At 44.8% G+C, this 16,784-nt stretch overlaps 2 protein-coding genes across 3 annotated transcripts in view; both read right to left on the bottom strand.

Moving 5' to 3' along the window:
• LOC149854435 (protein DDI1 homolog 2) overlaps window positions 1-4,597 on the bottom strand; it is a 35,922-nt gene extending 31,325 nt beyond the window's left edge. For both annotated transcript variants that reach the window (XM_090023583.1, XM_090023584.1), the window contains exon 1: window positions 4,421-4,597. In XM_090023583.1, coding sequence (XP_089879709.1) covers window positions 4,421-4,558 — 138 coding nt within the window. In that variant the 5' untranslated portion in view covers window positions 4,559-4,597. The remainder of the gene's footprint in view (window positions 1-4,420) is intronic.
• Window positions 4,598-5,774: 1,177 nt separating this feature from the next.
• DDOST (dolichyl-diphosphooligosaccharide--protein glycosyltransferase non-catalytic subunit) lies at window positions 5,775-16,577 on the bottom strand. The gene is made up of 11 exons (XM_090024243.1): window positions 16,388-16,577; window positions 16,128-16,238; window positions 14,918-15,004; window positions 14,347-14,450; window positions 13,228-13,322; window positions 12,588-12,681; window positions 10,872-11,020; window positions 10,041-10,188; window positions 9,024-9,144; window positions 8,481-8,587; window positions 5,775-8,271 (listed from the first exon to the last, which is right to left on the bottom strand). The coding sequence occupies exons 1-11, from the start codon at window positions 16,545-16,547 to the stop codon at window positions 8,122-8,124; spliced, it is 1,326 nt and encodes a 441-aa protein (XP_089880369.1). The 5' UTR covers window positions 16,548-16,577; the 3' UTR covers window positions 5,775-8,121.
• Between the last annotated feature and the right edge of the window lie 207 nt (window positions 16,578-16,784).

Here is a 16,784-nt window from a genome sequence, read left to right as displayed (position 1 = left end):
CTCACACTAGGAGCACTCCATCTTGCTGGATACCAGTGTTTCACTGCAATCTAACTATTTTCTAACCTACAAGAGGATTCATTAGATCAGTAGTTCACAGTCCTCTTCCCTATGGTGCTGATGAGACTGGGCTGGGTCCACGGCTTGATTTTTACTCAATTACATGGACTTGTGCAACATCTCTGGCAAGCTAGAGATGGATTTGGAGCAACTCCGGCTCCACGACAGATTAAATCTGATCGGCACTGGTTGGTCCCATCACTGGTTTGGCCTAGTAAAACTGCTGCATGCGTATCTAGGATTGGAAGCCACTGCCATGTGCGACACTCGGGAAACACAAAAATTGATCAAAATCCAAAATAAGACAAGACTTCCTCTCTACTTCCCGCCAGGATACCAATCGGCTTCTGGCTCCAAGCAACTGCAGTCTAGCACATGGATTAGCCACACTTTAGAAATACAGAGAAATACAGTATCAGCACTGCGAGAACTAGAAGTTGGTGCAGCTATGGTACAGCATGATGAGAAGATCAGAGCCCTAAAACCCCAAGGGATGCACTTATGATTATCCCTTTGGGACTGGCACTTAAAACTGTTGAGGAGCTTCAGTTCTCCTTCACCAGAATGTAATCACAAAGCCCAGCAGAAGGGGAGGTCAGCAAATGCTGAGGTGGGGGAAAAAAAGAGGTGGAGAAAATTTTTGTGAAGCCAGAAGCAGCTAGAAAACTCCCATCAGCTCAGTTTGTTCAGATTTCCCTCACCCCCTTTCAAATTCCAGCCAGGTTGATGTATCTATTCGACATGCAAAGAAAACGCAGATCTGTCAAGGATCCACTGGTGACTGGGAGATAGATTTGCTACAAAGGGGCTTTAGAATTAATTGCAGAACCAAAAAAGCCAAGGTACAGATTAGCAATAAGAACAGTGTCTCATGACAGCCTCCTCCACATCCTCGGTTCATTCCCTGCTGCGTAATGGCTTCTATAAATTGTACCTTCCTTGGGCAGGTGATTTTACCTTTAAAGCAATATGCATCTAAAGACTGGAAAAACTGATGAACATCACCAGGATTTGATGAGAACAGGTCACAGAGCAATACAGTTTTTTGTACAGTACAATACAAGCAAATACAGCCCTGCCCTCTAAATTCAGGCTAGAGATTTCCCAGGAAAAACAACAAACTTTACAACTTTTATATAAGATTCTTCATATGAAAGAATGCTCACAGGGGAAAAAACAAAGAGTTAAAATGAAAATGATATACAGATCAGCACACAACAAGGACAGCACGGTGAGGATGGGAGAAGGCAGGAACAGGTCAGACAAGTGAGAGCAGAAGCAAAGGTACTGCCATCAGGATTTGGAGTTAGCCACAGGGTATCTGCAGCCAATATCAATGAAAAGCTATATAATCAAACCAGTCTATCTACAGCAAGGCAGCCGCTCAGAGAAAAACTGTCCCACAAGCGAGCAAGTGAGTGCACGACCACCTATCTTCTTAAAATAGATTTGGAGTTGTCATGTTACTGTGATGTCAGTGCCTGGAGGGACATCTCTGAAAAACAAGAGGTGTTTACACTTCACGCTGTACTTCATGCACCCAAGCCTCCGACTGCACACACGTGTACATTCTCACACGCAGGAGCGTTACAGGGGTCGCTGGCAATAGGAAGGAGAGGGAAACTTGTTATTCAATAACAATACTTGTTACTATCAAATAACAGGCAGGTTATTGAATATCAATACTCACACTCAGCGTAAACTGGGGTCACTGGTAGTAGCATCAGACACTTGAAAACCATCAAGCAAACAGGCTTCCTTGCTCCCTATTAAAAGAAGCATCCAGTGTTTCCACTAAAGGGGATTCAACATAACTTTGATTTTTAAACTTACTTTGGAGCAGTAGTGAGGCCAGTGGCTTGATTCTGTGGCTGTTTGAAATATCGTGTGATTAGCATAAAGCAATACTTTGCATTTATGTGACACATGACACATTCACACACAGCACGTTGGGGAAAGCCAAAGACCTGGAACTGTTAACCACTGCGTAACCAATTCCAACTCATCCGAAGTCAGCAGTGGCTAGAAGTCATCACGAAGGCTGTTTTTTCGGTAGTGGAGTCACTAGGCCTATTTCTTCATTATTTATTTTCAGACACTCATCATAATTAATATGCAATAGTATCCAGAAGTATCCGTCAAAACTGGGGTCCAGTTGCTTTGTACATAATGCATACAAAGACATTCTCTTCTCCTGAAGGCAGGGCAGGGTGGCAGGATGACTAACTGGTTCAGAGAGGCATAAGCTTTCTTGATCTTTTGTGGTTTCTGTACATTGTGAGGAGTTGAAACAATTTTACCTAAGCGCTACCAAATAAAACCTTGGCTTACACAGGAAGCTAACTGAAACCAGCGGCTTAGAAACAAAGTTAAGGCACATAAAGGATCAGACTGAATAACTATCCATGAGAAACTTTAATTCTACCAGAAGTAGGGCATTTTCTTTTTCTAAATTAAGAATCTCTGGGAAGTCAAGTTGAGTTTACACAGGAAGCTTTAATAAGGACAAACCTCTCATTCAAATCTACCTGCTCTCATCCCTGCGCGCACGCACACACACACACACGCGCGTGTGCGCAGGTCTGACAACTTGGACAACAAAAGGATGTGCTACAGGGTGAATTCCCTCCCAAAATGTATTGAACTAAAATTCACGATAAAAGCAGCTCAAGTCACAACCATCTGGGGGCTACTTGGCAGCCCACATGAACCGAACTGAAAGCTCCTAGTGCCCCTTGCACAACACCCCGCTCCTTAACACAACTCAGCAGGCATCAACCTGAACTTCACTTCTCATCCTTGCCTTAAGCAGGAAGCTGCAGGACAGAGGAGCGGGATGCTACGAGGAACAAGTTTATTCTGACGTTATCCGCACTCAGCCAGCTTTACAAGCTGCTGTCACTTGCCAGGGCTATTCCTTTAGCACCACTCACCAACACTCACATTCGCCTATAATTTAAATGCCAATTTTAAGCTGTTCAAATTCATTTTTTGGAACGCGATCATAACGCAAAACTCCCTGAGCTGACAGACACATCCAGTGGCTTATATGGGTATCTGAGAAAGGTGAAATGAAGACAGAGATAACACTGCCGGCTGCAGCAGCCTTCCCTCAGATATGAAGTGGATAAACAGCTCCTGGAGATTAAATCCTCCAGTGTGTAACCCCATCGCAGTTCACCAGCCTCTGCTCCTGACAGATCCCATACAGATCTCTCTCTCACACACACAGACACACACACACACAATTTGGCAAAACTTGTACTTCTGTCAGTAAAAATTTGCTGAATTTGAACTTCGTTGCAATTTTAGTGTGTGGAAGTTGCAGAGATTCACCAGATACATGACACCCACAAAGAAACAGATAAAAACCTTGCTCTGGTGCCTGGCCTCACCTGGCATTTCAAGCTGGAGCAGCACCTAGAAGTGACTGAAACGGACCTACTAAGTGTTAGAAGAAACCGACTCCCATCTTAAATGCCTCCCTGTTTGCTTAGCAGAATATCGTGCATGCCCATTTTTCAGAGGGGTTCAAGGTGCGGCCAGTAGCAAAACTCAGAGATGTTTCCCTATGTGGCTGTGGACAGTCCAACTCTCCTGGCCCAAATGATCCCATAAGTCTTGTTATTCTTAAGAGGCCAAATTACAGGTTCCCCTTGCTTTATGCTGCACATGCGTTGCTTGAAAACTGTGCTTAACTCGAACGTGCACACAGGGAACCCACTTTGCAATGTGACAGACAGGGATATGATCCAAGACCTCGACTGTGCTGACCCCCAGACCTGTTTCCACCACTTGTACAAGACAGTCGTAGTCCTGACAGCAGACAGCACACACCAGCACAGGGCATGATCGCCACGGGGACAGCAACTACAGAAACACGCGTTGCACGCAACGAGCGCAGATCCACACAGGAGACTTGCACAGCGTGCTGCAAGAGCAGCTACCGATGAATGTACCCCGCAGATAGTGAGTTTTTAGGTATAAAAAGTGTCACCGCATAAGAGCAAATGCGCACGTACAGAACCCGCATCCAGCATCGTCCCTCCCCCGGAGGGGCACCTGCTCAAAGCATGTAGATGGGGTGGGGAAGGGAGTCATCACCCCAGAAACACTAGAGACCCGCCCTGGGGGAGCCGTGTGGCGGGGATCAGATGCAGCTAAGGGTGCGAAGACCCCGTCCCGAGGAAATGAAATCTCTGGGAGATTTTTTTTGTGGCTCTGGGGTCACCCCCTGTCCCTCTGCTAGCGGGGGGAGGTCACGAGGGGCACCTGCCTGCACTCCCCCGCCCCGCGGGGCCCGGGGCAGGACGGGGCCCGCGGGGCAGGGGCCTGGAGGGGCGCCCCCCGCCTGACCGACCTGGCTCTCGGCCGCGGGGATGCCGGACTCGAGCTCGCAGAGCGCGCGGAAGTTCTGCAGCTCGAAGTCGGCGTCCACCTGCAGGGAGAAGGTGAGCTCGCTGCGGTCCCGGCGCAGGCAGAACACGGTGAGCAGCATGGCGGCGCGACTGCCGCCTCCGCCCTCCCGCTCGCCGACGACGGCCCGCCAAGCGCCGCCCGCTGTCGCAAACGCGCTGTCGCAAAAGCCGGCCTGCGCCACGGTGCCCCCTGCTGGCCCGGCCCGCTCTGGCCGCCATAGCACAGCCGAGTCGTCCCCGCTCCCCGGGCCACCCTTGGGCCGCAGGTTGCTCGCACCCCCGACACCTTGCTTCGCCTCCTGGCGCATCCCACCAGCGCCGTCTGGGGCCCCCACAGGCCTCTGCCGCTGGAAAAAAAAAGGGGGGTGTTTTATTAGACGTGGCAGGATTGCAACAAAGCCACTTCGTTTCTGACCCCGACGCCAGTTGAACCGCCTTTTCCAGGCGTGGCCTTCTCGAGGCCGGCTGCTCCGCTGCGAGACACCGCGCTCGCTGGAATCGTTTGAAGGGTCCTCGGGGAATTCTGCAAAGCTGAGACGCCCGAATTTACCCTCTGGGTGGAGGTTGGAGGCTGGTGGGTCTGAGGACGCAGCAGATTCACCCAAAGAACCTTGTCTGCCTCTCTTTTAGACCAAGTTAAATTGTTGGGAAAGATTTTTCTTAGCAAGTTTTCAGGTTTGACAACCCTTGGTCAGGCTGAGGAAGCCTCTGCAGTCGGTGTGCACGCTGTTCCTGGAGGGAACGAATAGCAGAGGCAAAAGGCCGCCTTCCTTGCATGCAGACCAGCCTCTGGTCCCCGTACTATTCATTTCACCCAGGAAGAGCACACACCAACTGCAGGTGCTTCCTCAACCTGACCAAGGGTTTTAAAACCCAACAGCTTGCTATGAGATGTTTCTTCCAACTATTTCAGTTGGCCTAATAAAAGATAGCAGACTCCCCCAAAGAACCTTGTCTGAATTCATTTTCTCCATTCAAAACAACTCAAAATGCTGTTGCCAATGTAACATTTCGTAAATTAACACTCAGGCAGGGCTGTGTTACATGGAAATGAGTCCGCTACAATGATCTACAGGCAACCCCCACTTAGCGCTGTTTTGCTATAGCACTTGTTTCACTGCGATACCCTATTTCACTTAGCGCTCAGCAAGTTTCACTATAACACTCAGGGGTACCCCCTGCAGCCACCCCTCAAAAAAGATCCTCTGCCAAGCACATCAAAATCCCCTGACACTAATCCTGACAGCCCTGATTCGGAGTGCTGAGAAAGCAGAAAGAGCAAAAAGTAAAAGTGAAAATGGTTCATTACTTTATTTTATAATTGTATACATTATTTCAAAGTTAAACAAAGCATTTACATGTCTGAATTAATTGATTTTTATAGTAGTAGTGGGGGATTTCAGTAATTTTATAGAACGAGTGGGGACCCCTGGGAACAAATTGTATTTATTTACATTCATTCCTATGGGAAAATCGGTTTCACTTAACACTGTTTTGCTTAGCACTCGGTTTTTCCGGAACCAATGAAGAGAGCTAAGCAGGGGTAGCCTGCATAACAAAAAGATGCACGGATACTCTGTTTGGAGGTTGTTCATTCCTGCCCAGTTTGAAACTGCCGAGAGCGATTCTCTCAAAGGAAGCAAGGTCACACCAAGAGATACTCAAAGTACACATGCAACAGAACTAATCCTTTTCTATGTCAAAATCTATAAAGCACCACAGTGAAACCTCAGTCTGTAAGTGGATGGAGTATGGTACCTCTGCTTTCCCACATGTACTGTGAGTTGGGATAAACTGACATTTAAACTGTTATATGGAACAATCTCATATTCAGCTGTATTGAAGGTCTTTAACTGTAGGTGAAACTGCACTGATATCACAAAACAGCTGTGCATACAGAGTAACCAAGTAGAAAACATTACTCTTCCAAATAATGGGTAGCTTTCTGTTTCAGAGCTTTCTTCTTTTCTACACCAGAAGAACTTATAGGAGAGTTGTGAGCAGGAGTGGGAGGAATGAGGTGAAAAAAAATTGACCTTCAATTTTACTGGAAAAGAAAACCTTGTGAGGGATTGCAAAGGAAGTGGTGTTGGGATGTTAAGATGAATCGCTAATTTGGCTTATTTTGTGATAAAGTGTGTGATTTCTGATAATCAGCCTGGAGGATCAATGTAACCCAACACACAAATCTGACAGGTGTCATCTGTCTGTGTGCTGAGTTAGACATATAAATCTCTCACTCCTGTTACCCATAGCTAAATGTCATGGCATTTGGCATTATGGCAGTGTAAGATCTGGAGATACATTATTGAAAATCCTATCTGAATGAGATCAATCATTCAAGGAAGGGGAGTGAAGAGCTACCTGGAAAGCTAGATTCCATTCTTGCACAGAGATGTGCCTGTACTGTGGTAGCTGGAAGCTAAATGAGCAGGACTAGGGGGTGAGGAACACTGATGATTTCTTGTGGGGAGGGAGAAATGCATCCAGTCACAGAAGCAGGAGTGCTAAAAGCAAACACTGTACTGCTGCCCTTAGGAAAATTAGATGTTGGTTATGAGACCCATGAGTTAAGGGAGGAAGAAATTAAATTTTCTCTACTTAATTATATTGGGCTACAGCTCCGGAGAAGTGTTAGAGCCTTCGACTCCACTACATTTAACTCTAGTTCTTTTTGAGAATCTGAATACTGGAAGCAACTTAAGATTGTTCACACCTTGTCCTGTGGATCCTCCTAGATGGATGTATGCTGTAGTGCACATCAAGGGCTCAGACATTTCTACACCAGAACATTAGAAGGAAAAAAAGGGAATTTTTTGTGTGTGTGCCATTTCACTTTTGCCAGACAACTTCTCCCTGAATGCAGATATTCTGCAAATTCTTTACATTGTTTGAAGTTTCAACCAGACCAGCAAGTTAACTTAAAACAGGAAGCTCACTACTCTGAACATAGGCATCCACTACGGAGAGACATCCCTACAGTTTTTCATAATGCTCTCTTCGTAGACTGAGGAGTCAGGACCCAAGCAGCTAATACACTAATTTAGTATCCTGAAGGGCCTACACCGAATTACTGAGACTTTTCACTGCAAACCCTTATTTATGAAGGCTTTTGATGCCAGGAGCACTGTCTCCATCATAAGCATTATAGCCTATTCTGCAGTTAAATTAGCAAACCCAGCCACATGCAGTTTAAAAGTACCTTGTGTTCTTTTAGAAAACCACTTATGAGAAAGCCAGACACTTCAGAAAGTGAGGGGAGCAAGTCTTTATTTTCGGGGGAGAGGGGGCGGAAAAAAAAAAAAAAAGATCTTTAGTTAAAAGCCATTCCATAGGGGGTAGGAAAAAACCCCAAAATAAAATCAAGCCAAGAAATAGTTCCTTACAAATTGTCATGAAATGCCAATATTCAAACTGTCACTGCATTTCAATACATATTGATCATTTACAGCTCAGTGGAGTCCCCTCAAACATAAAAACATAATCTTTCTTGCTAGCTCCCCAGTCTTAGAAAGTCCCCATGCTCATCTGGCCTTTACCAGTTGAGGAGTCCCATCCTCAAACAACATTTACAGCATTCTGCATGTCACTGGCTCCATGTGGAGCCAGTGACTTGGGCAAAAGTTTTTCCCCTGCTGGGAGATCAGTCAGATTTCTCCTTTTCTTTCATGTGCAAGAAGACGATGCTGAACAAGAAGAGGCCTACCATCATGGAAAAGGCACTGGCATAATACGGGTATGCGGAGGGGATAAAACGCTCGTACTGCGTGTGCTGCAGGGGACGCACAGACACCTGGGAGCAGAAGACAGACAAGAGGACATCCTTCAGTTTAGATGCAGGACCTCATGCTAGCATAATCATTTACAAACCTCTTGGCATGATTCCCCCACTCAGGCAACTGTAGAACCTTTTCAGCCAGGGTCCAATAATTATAACTGGAATTATAATTTCCAGCCCCCCACAACACACATCCAAAGAAGAGAATTTTTTACTGTATTTACCTGAGTAGAGGAGTATAAATGGGTATATCCCAGCCTATTATAATCTACTTTAAACTGAAAAACTCCATAGACATCTGGCAGCTTGAACTGCACACTGTACTTTCCACCTTGGAAAGAGAAAAAAAACACCATGTAAATAACTCACTAAACAGACCAAAGTAAAATAAATAAATAAATAAATAAATTCTCATTTGGGAATTCTTTTCTCAGTTCCCTTCCACCTCATGGCCCTGCACCTCCCTCTCCCCAAACCCATTTTGCGGCATTAATCTTCTGAATCTAGTTGCTCCTGTTAATGGAACAGCTCTGCAGCAAAGCAATGCAATGCAAAGCAAACCCTTCCTTCTTGTAATCAGACATGCTGTCTGTGGCTATTCCATACATTATCTCAGAATAGCCTTTGTTCCAACTAATCGTACTATTAGCGAGATACATTTCCATGGGAAGAGGAGAGAGACAACATGCCCAATTTTGCCACTATCAATAGGTTTTAAATCCCTAAGGCTGTAAATGTTTGCTCGTCCAAGGCAACCTAAGACTCACCATTTCTCTTCAGAAAAGTCCTGACAAATGGGTCAATGCGAACAAATTCCAGCTGAATATCATCTCCATCAAAGGGAACCCACTTGCCATCAGAGAGCTTCTCAATGACAATACTGTACTCCTGAAACATACAGGCCAACACTGCATTAATAAAGACCTACAGGACAGAAGAGGGATGTACTGCATTTCACTAAGTGATATCTCAAAGCCATTACACTGTGGAGCTAATGTGCTTGTAATGTCATACTCTGTCTTACCGTGCAGGAACTTCACTGCACCAACAAGCCTTTGACAGGTATACTCAGTGTGGAGCAGACTTCCGTTTAAGCACACCACATTTAAAGCTTGGCAAGCATGCCATGGTTAAAAGCTTTTTCCCCCTCCTACTACAAGTTTTATAGCTGCAATTTCTACAGAGCAGAATGGCATTTTTTAAGCCTGCTGGTGTGTACTATTCATTTCTCCTTTGAAAACTGATGCCAAATCTCCACTATTTAATGACACAGGGTGAAGTCAAAATTCCAGAACATGCTCTGACAGCCTCAAATACTTGTAGAGAAGTACTGTGAAAGAAAACAAGTGGGATCATCTGTTTTGGGTGATACTTTAAACAAGTCAAGGGCTTCTCCAGAGCTGGCTTCTGATGCCATTTAATATTTCATGATGTTCTCATACAGGCCAAGATGGACAATCTCCAACATGTACTGCTAAATAGGGTCCAAAGGTGCAGCAGATGCTATCCTCAAAATTAGAGAGATTACACCAAGAGCTTTCAATACCTACAGCTATCTAGAACCAATTAAAATTGAAGGGAGAAAGCTCCCAAATGATTCTATTTCTATTTCTCTCCCCTCCCAGAGCATTCCTCATAGCGATTTTTACGCTTTAGTTTTTGCAGCTCTGGGTCTCAGTCCTAGTGGGGGAAACAAAGCCTGCTTCCACATTTCTCTTAGCCTGAAGAATAAAAGTTCATCCGCACTATACAAGTCTAGTACATCTCTCTGCAGACAGTCTTACCACAAGGTCGGTGACAGTGTAGGCATTAGGTGGTGCAATCTCTCCCACACGATGGTGAGACACTTCTCCAACCCGCAGCACACCCTCTTCCTTGAACACCCAGCGGGACAAGGCAACTGCCAACTCATAGTTACCAGTTTGGGAGTACCTACGTATATAGCAAGAGGTTGAGAATAAGGCATAATGACAGCCACTAATTCACACAGGTAAATTATTACTGGAGCTGAAAGCAACAAAGCTGGCCTGGATTTATATAGAAGAGAATGTTTTTCCAAGGAGATTTCCTCTAGAAGGGCAAAGGACCATATCAGATAGGCCTCATCTTAAATGACTACTTTATTTCCCAAATTCTTCCATACACCCTAACAGTCTACTTAGTACTGAGTAATCACTTAATCCAGTGATATGTTTTAATGCCTCTTAACTGAGAAGATTCCCAGCCTAATCGCTGATGGGATTACTGATGTTCAGAGTACAATACCGCACAACATTAAGACAACCATATCTACAACATTATGAATCTTTTTATTCAGCATCTCTGAACTGAACTATTGCTTCTTCCCTCTTTAATATAAGGTAAGGACAACATCATATTGTTTAGACAGCTCAAGAATTTACTCCAAGGCTGAAAGAAAATGGGTTATAATAAAGCTTATATAGCAAAGGGAGTAATGTAGCACTTAAGGGAGTTAAGTGCACAATGTTAGTGTATCTTATATTCTTGTTCGAGACAATTGGTTCCAATCTCCCAGTTTCTCTGATCAAACAGCTATTAGAATCACTCAAAGAGAACAGCCCCAAGTGCCCATGGAGGATATTAAGTTAGTATACCTCTTAGAACCAGGCACAGCTTTCTGCACAGCAGAGTTAAAGAAAGCATCACTAAAAAAATCCAAGGATCCACTGAAGACAACACGGGCATTGTTCCTGGCCTGGAGACCAGCAATCAAAAGGGTGTTCTTCCCGACAGCATGAGGATACTAAAATGGAAAAGACAGGATAAGAACAGATTTAAATAATTCATTTTGCTTTGATCAAACTAAATACTTATTTGTCTAACAGTAGCACATAAGCTTGTGATTTCAGCTGAGGCATCTGAAGCAGCAGGCACTGCAGACATAACAAGAGTCCTTTCTTATAATGTAAAGAGGAACCATAAGGCATTAGGGGAACCAGATGTAGAAAGGCAAAGCAATAACAAAAATCACATTAAGGCAAACTAGCCAAAAGCTCACCTTTGCACACTGTTTTAAGCTGCTTTTTAAGCAAACAATGTAGTTGCCAGACACATTTGCCACACGGGTTAAACAGTTAATAGTCAGGTCAGTTAACAGTTAAGTCAAACACCACTGCGCTGTCCTTAGCAGAAATACTAATGTCTGGCTGCAGCTAAACACAATCCTAATTAGGCTTTCAAAGATTAGAAAACATTTCTTAAAGGGAGCAGTTTTCCACCTTTTAAGATTCAAGGTACCCCTCAGAAAATGTCAAGTCTTAGGTTTCACTCAATTTGTGCGCAGAAAAATAATAGAATAAATTTACTCAGAAAGACCACAACCGATCAGAACGTTTTATCGTGATGGGTTCCTATTTGCAATCTGGATTTCTCTCATGAATCATGTTTGCACACCTAGTGTTACTAATAACTGTGCAGCACCCTTGAAAAAAAATCTTAAGGCACTCTCGCTGCAATATCACCGTCTTAAAGAAAAACACCTGCCTGTTCAAATAACTATCATAAAATGTCATAGTAAGCAAGCAGAAATTAAACTAGTTTCCTGTCAGTTAAGTCCTAGTCATGTCAACCCTCAAGTATCCTTCTTCCTCTGAACTGTTGTGTCAGTAAGTTGAGATGCTGTCAGCTACTCAGGTTAACTGACTCATGAGACTTCACCACACGCTGAGACACTACAACATCCAGAATATATTACCTATTACTTTTTTTTTTTTAAACCCTGTGTCAACTACAGCTTCAAAACTACATAGAAGAATTTTGGTGAGGATGGGTTAGTCCAGTCTCCACAGCTAATTGATCCTTACTAGGAATACCACATTTCACACTGGTCAAACAAACTACAACGCAGCAACAAGGCTGGAGTATCACCAACCTGCTCTGCACTGACCCAGCACCTTAGAAGCAATTGTGTTCCAAATCCCTGGTCTGCCAAAGCAGCAATGGATTGAGAGCCTTTGCTTCCGCCTCACTATTTTAATCTCAGTTCCCTTGAAAGGAGACTCTTTTTTGGAGTCTATTTTGCTGTAATCAATATTAACACTCATTATCTCATCCAGCTTTTTCTGTTTGGATCCAGTTTATAACTAAACTGCACATAAAAGATTTCCAAGATGGTATGAGAACGCAATACAGAGCAGCGTCATGAGATTACAGATGTTGAATTCCCCCGTACCTCAGTGCCAGTGTTGCATCTCTTGATCAATTTTGAACTACTTGATTTGAAACAAGAGGAATTTTAAACTACTAATTTGAAACAGGAGGAATGAATATAACCAAATAAAAGAAACTGGAAAAAAGGTAATTGAACATACCTGATTGATGGGCTTGTCAGGGAAGAAGGAGTACGAAGTTGAAGAGCCAGTTAGGATATCCAGTACCAGAGGGTTATCAGGATCAGCCACCATCCTGTAGGGAGTGAAATAGGGAAAGTAACAGGAAGATACTTCAACTCAAAAACACCTCTTCCAAGAAGATAGGGCATGCTCCTCAAGTTCTGCTTAAACTCCACGAACATACAATTCAGAGCTTGAGAATAACGATACTGATTCAGTTCCTGACATAGCTAGTGAGAAAACTTCCACTAATTTCAGATTAAATCCTCATTAAGCCAAACTGACTTGTTTGTTTTCTTTTAAAACTAATGTAAGTGCAGAGTTGTTTCTCATGCACCCACCCCCATCAGGTTTTGACCTGACAGCATTCAAGAATCACCTTTTACAGAGCCTAGGATTGGAGGGTTTCCATTTTAAATTCAAACAGAAGCTTTACAAGCAAACTTGACTATGTGGAAATGAAAGAATTTGTACTGACTGTTCAGTTAGGTAAACTAGAGTAAACCGTAGAAAGCAACACAGAGAATAAGAGCTCTGTTTCAATGATCACACGCTAATACAAGTTAAAAATTAGTTTACAGAGTATGATAATAGCAAAAGCCTTATATAGTTCACTCACCCAACTCCTCGGAAAAGAATGGGATTTAATGGACTCTTCCCCACTATTGTAGGAGCCTTCAGAAGATTTTCAGAGTCTGCAACAATGAGTGTGTGCTTTAGGGAAGAGACAGAAGAGACTTTCATTAAAGCTTTTACATGCTTCTACAGAACACCAGGAACTGTTAAGCCAATTTCTGCTAGCTGATAGGCCACTTCATTACAGCTTGCTCTGTCCTGCTGCAGGCACTTTGTGGCTAGTGACTGCACAACACAGCACCTCATGAAGCTTTGCTGCTTCCTTTCTGGTGCTTAAAAAGTAGCACTGACTACTACATTAACTGACTTGACGGTCATCTTCCTCTTTTGGTCAGAAACAATTTGTGACACTGGGTAAGAGAATAATGATGGTAAGAATGGTCAGCGCGGACTGAGCAGTGCCATAATTTAAACAGCTGATTAATCTTATTCTTCATGCTTACCTTTTATAGTTAATTTTCTTAAAAAAAAAAAAGCTGATTCTCAGAGGCTGGTAGCCATTAAACATTATAGCTTACAACTACAGCCCATAAGCTAAGTTTGGTATGCTCTGCTAGTCAGGCAGGTAAGTTACATGCGACTGAACAGTCACCCAGTTTTCTGAGTTTTACATTTTATTACATGCTAAAATGCTGAATGATGTCTCTTGTTTATTAGACAGCTAAATTTTATTCATGTGCGTCAAACTGCTTTAGGATGGAAGCTGCAATTCACAGCAAATGCAGAAGCTAGCATTTCAGAAGTTAAATGAACGTTAAAATCAAAACAGATTTTACATTTAAAAAGGATTTATCCAACAGAGAAACTATTGTGCATCTGATGAAAAGAACTCTTACTCACAAAATTTTATACCTCCAATTCAGTTGGAAGGGTAGAGATGCACCTCATAGCCTGTATAATTCAATAATACTCAAAGCAGGTATGTAAGCTAGTCTTGGGAGAGAGCATGGACAAGGGGTGAAGGCAAGAGGAAGACAGGAAAGATTCTTCTTTACAGCTAACCAAAAACCGCCTTTTCCCTTAGACATTTCCCAGTAACTTGTGCAGTTACAATGCGTTTCCCAAGGAGTGGACACACCCAAAGAATTTATCAAAGACTTACCTGGCCTGGGTCTGAGACATCATAGTTGTGATGGTCAATCACCGCTGTCCGTTCCTCATCAAACTCTATTCCACACTCACTGCCCAGTTCTCGCAGAGGGTCACCTAAAAGAACACAGACAGATTGCTATTTCTATACTATTTACAAAAAGACTCAAAGGAAAACTAAACATAATTAAAACAGAAGTAGCAGATGCTGGTGCTGCAAACTGAACATTTTACAGCTAGCTGGAGGCACTCAGTACACACCTCTGCACTCAACTTTCATTTGAAAAATAAAATTAAAGCTTTTTTAATAAAAACTTTGATCACTACCAACCTTTGGGTAAATCATCTGACCTCCCATGCCACAGTTTTCCCATCTGCATAACAGGGACAGGAGTGCTTTGTAGTTCTTTGTTACAAGAAGGCTGCAGCCAGAGGGCTAAGAGCTCTCATGTCAAGGAAAACTTGAACCACCACCCTGCATCCAGAAAGCTGATGCTTTCATTTCTAGAGCACTTTTGTTATGCAGCTGCAGAAAGCAAAGCCATAGTTTATACCAATTCATTTATCGTGTCATTCTTACTGACCAATGTCCGAACTGGCAGCCACAAGGACGCTTCCGCCTCCATCGATGAAAGCCGTGATGGTCTCCACATTGATATTTCCTCCAAAATCTTAAGAGACAAATGCCAGTCACTTGTGAGTCCATAGATGACAGCAGGATACTTTATCACAGTTTGGACCAGGGAAGGAGAAAGAGGTACAAGGGTGCTGAAGAAGACTGATAAGGACGTTGTGCCAGAGTGGTAAGGAAGAGAATGGACTTGGCTTCAGCCTGAAGGCAGGGAACTAGGTATTCAACATCGATTGCAGAGAAATAACCAAGGATCTCATTAAAAGCACTTGGGGCATATTTCAAGCCTTTTTCTCCCCACCTCATCCCAAAATGCCACTCTGCATTTTAATCCGTTCGCACAGAAATTGTAAATTTTCAAGTGTATAGTGAAGAACCAGTAAGACAGCACTTGTGAGCTGTCAGGAAACGTAAATCTAACTTTTTGTCTGTGCTGGGGAACAGCAAGTAAAACTCATTTGTTCTATTCTCCAAAAACTTCCAAGTTAATTTTTAAATTTCAGTTTAGCGACAATAACCCAGACATACTGATAAGGCAAATCAGTTAGAGAACCCCACACCTCTGCAAGGTAAGACACAGTCAAAACGCTATTCTCTTGACTAAGGAAGGGCAGGTAAAGAGAAAGACGAGCATGTAAGGAACAAGGGGAAAAAACTCTGGGCTTCAGAATAGAATGAGTATATAAAAATTAGCTCCAATGATTTAAAAGGGATCCCACGTATCATTAAAGAAACAGGCTTCTTCCCGTACAGCCCTGTGAATTACCTCCTCTAAAGGGAACATCCCATGCTGACCACACGACCTAGACGAGGGAGTCTTGTGGGATGTTCCCTCTGTTCTCTCAAAGCCAAACACCCCAGTCCTAGGAGCGCACAAGTGCAGCAACCAGCCTGACCCTAGCACATGGGGCGAAGGCCAGTGTGAGGGGCCAGCGCAGCGACCCAGAGGCCATGTAATGCGGCTCCATGGCGCAGGCATAGCTGGGGGCCCACGTTTACAGGTCTCCAACTTGATGGCCTCTCCATCCGCAAAACGGGCACAGTCAGAGACTAGCCCCAGCAGCGCGCCGTGCAGTTTAGCACGTGCCAAGTGTGTTGTCAGCATAGGTAGGAGACGACCGACCCGTGAAACAGCACAGGCCAGCACCGAGAGCTCCCCTCACCTTCTATGGAGGGCGAGAAGACGATCAAGTTATCATACAAGAACTCTCCATACTTGATGAGGGACAGGCTGGGGTCGTCCGCCGTCCTGAACGTGAGATCAAAGCCTCGGTCTGCACCCGCAAGAGAGAGAGATGAGTGTGGGTGCCTATGGCCTCTGCCCCCCGCACAGCCCTTCCAACCCCAACAGCGCCCCCCGCCCCCATAGCCAACCCAACTGCCTGCCCAGGGCCCCCCCTAGGCCTCCCGGCCCCGCCCCTACCCGCTAGGCTGCGGAAGAAGAGGGAGTGCGTGTCGCGGAGGTTGCCGTTCTCCAGCAGTACCAGGGTGCGGGGCCCCCCGCCCGCGCCCGCCAGGCCCAGCCCGGCCGCCGCTACCAGCAGCAGCCGCCACAGCGGGAAGGCACCCGCCACGGCCGCCATCTTCCTGTCAGGCACCCGGCGTCACCCGGAACCGATCCCCTCCAGCCGGCCAATCAGCGCCCGATTCCCGCAGGCGGGGCGGGGGCAGCCGCGTCCCCGCCTACGTGACTCGGAAGCGACTAGGAACTGCCCGCCTTGGAGGGAGCCGGAGGACTGTGCTGAAGTCCCGCCCCCCCGGGAGCAGCGTCCAATCACAGGCAGACAACTCCACATAGCGGCAGCGTGGGAGACGGAGGG

Source organism: Crocodylus siamensis, chromosome 12 (genome assembly GCF_052110815.1).
Source record: "Crocodylus siamensis isolate JL-2025a chromosome 12, ASM5211081v1, whole genome shotgun sequence".
Taxonomy (NCBI): Eukaryota; Metazoa; Chordata; order Crocodylia; family Crocodylidae; genus Crocodylus; species Crocodylus siamensis.
The sequence above is the reverse complement of the archived record's forward strand: the minus strand, read 5'-3'. Positions and strand labels throughout refer to the sequence as shown.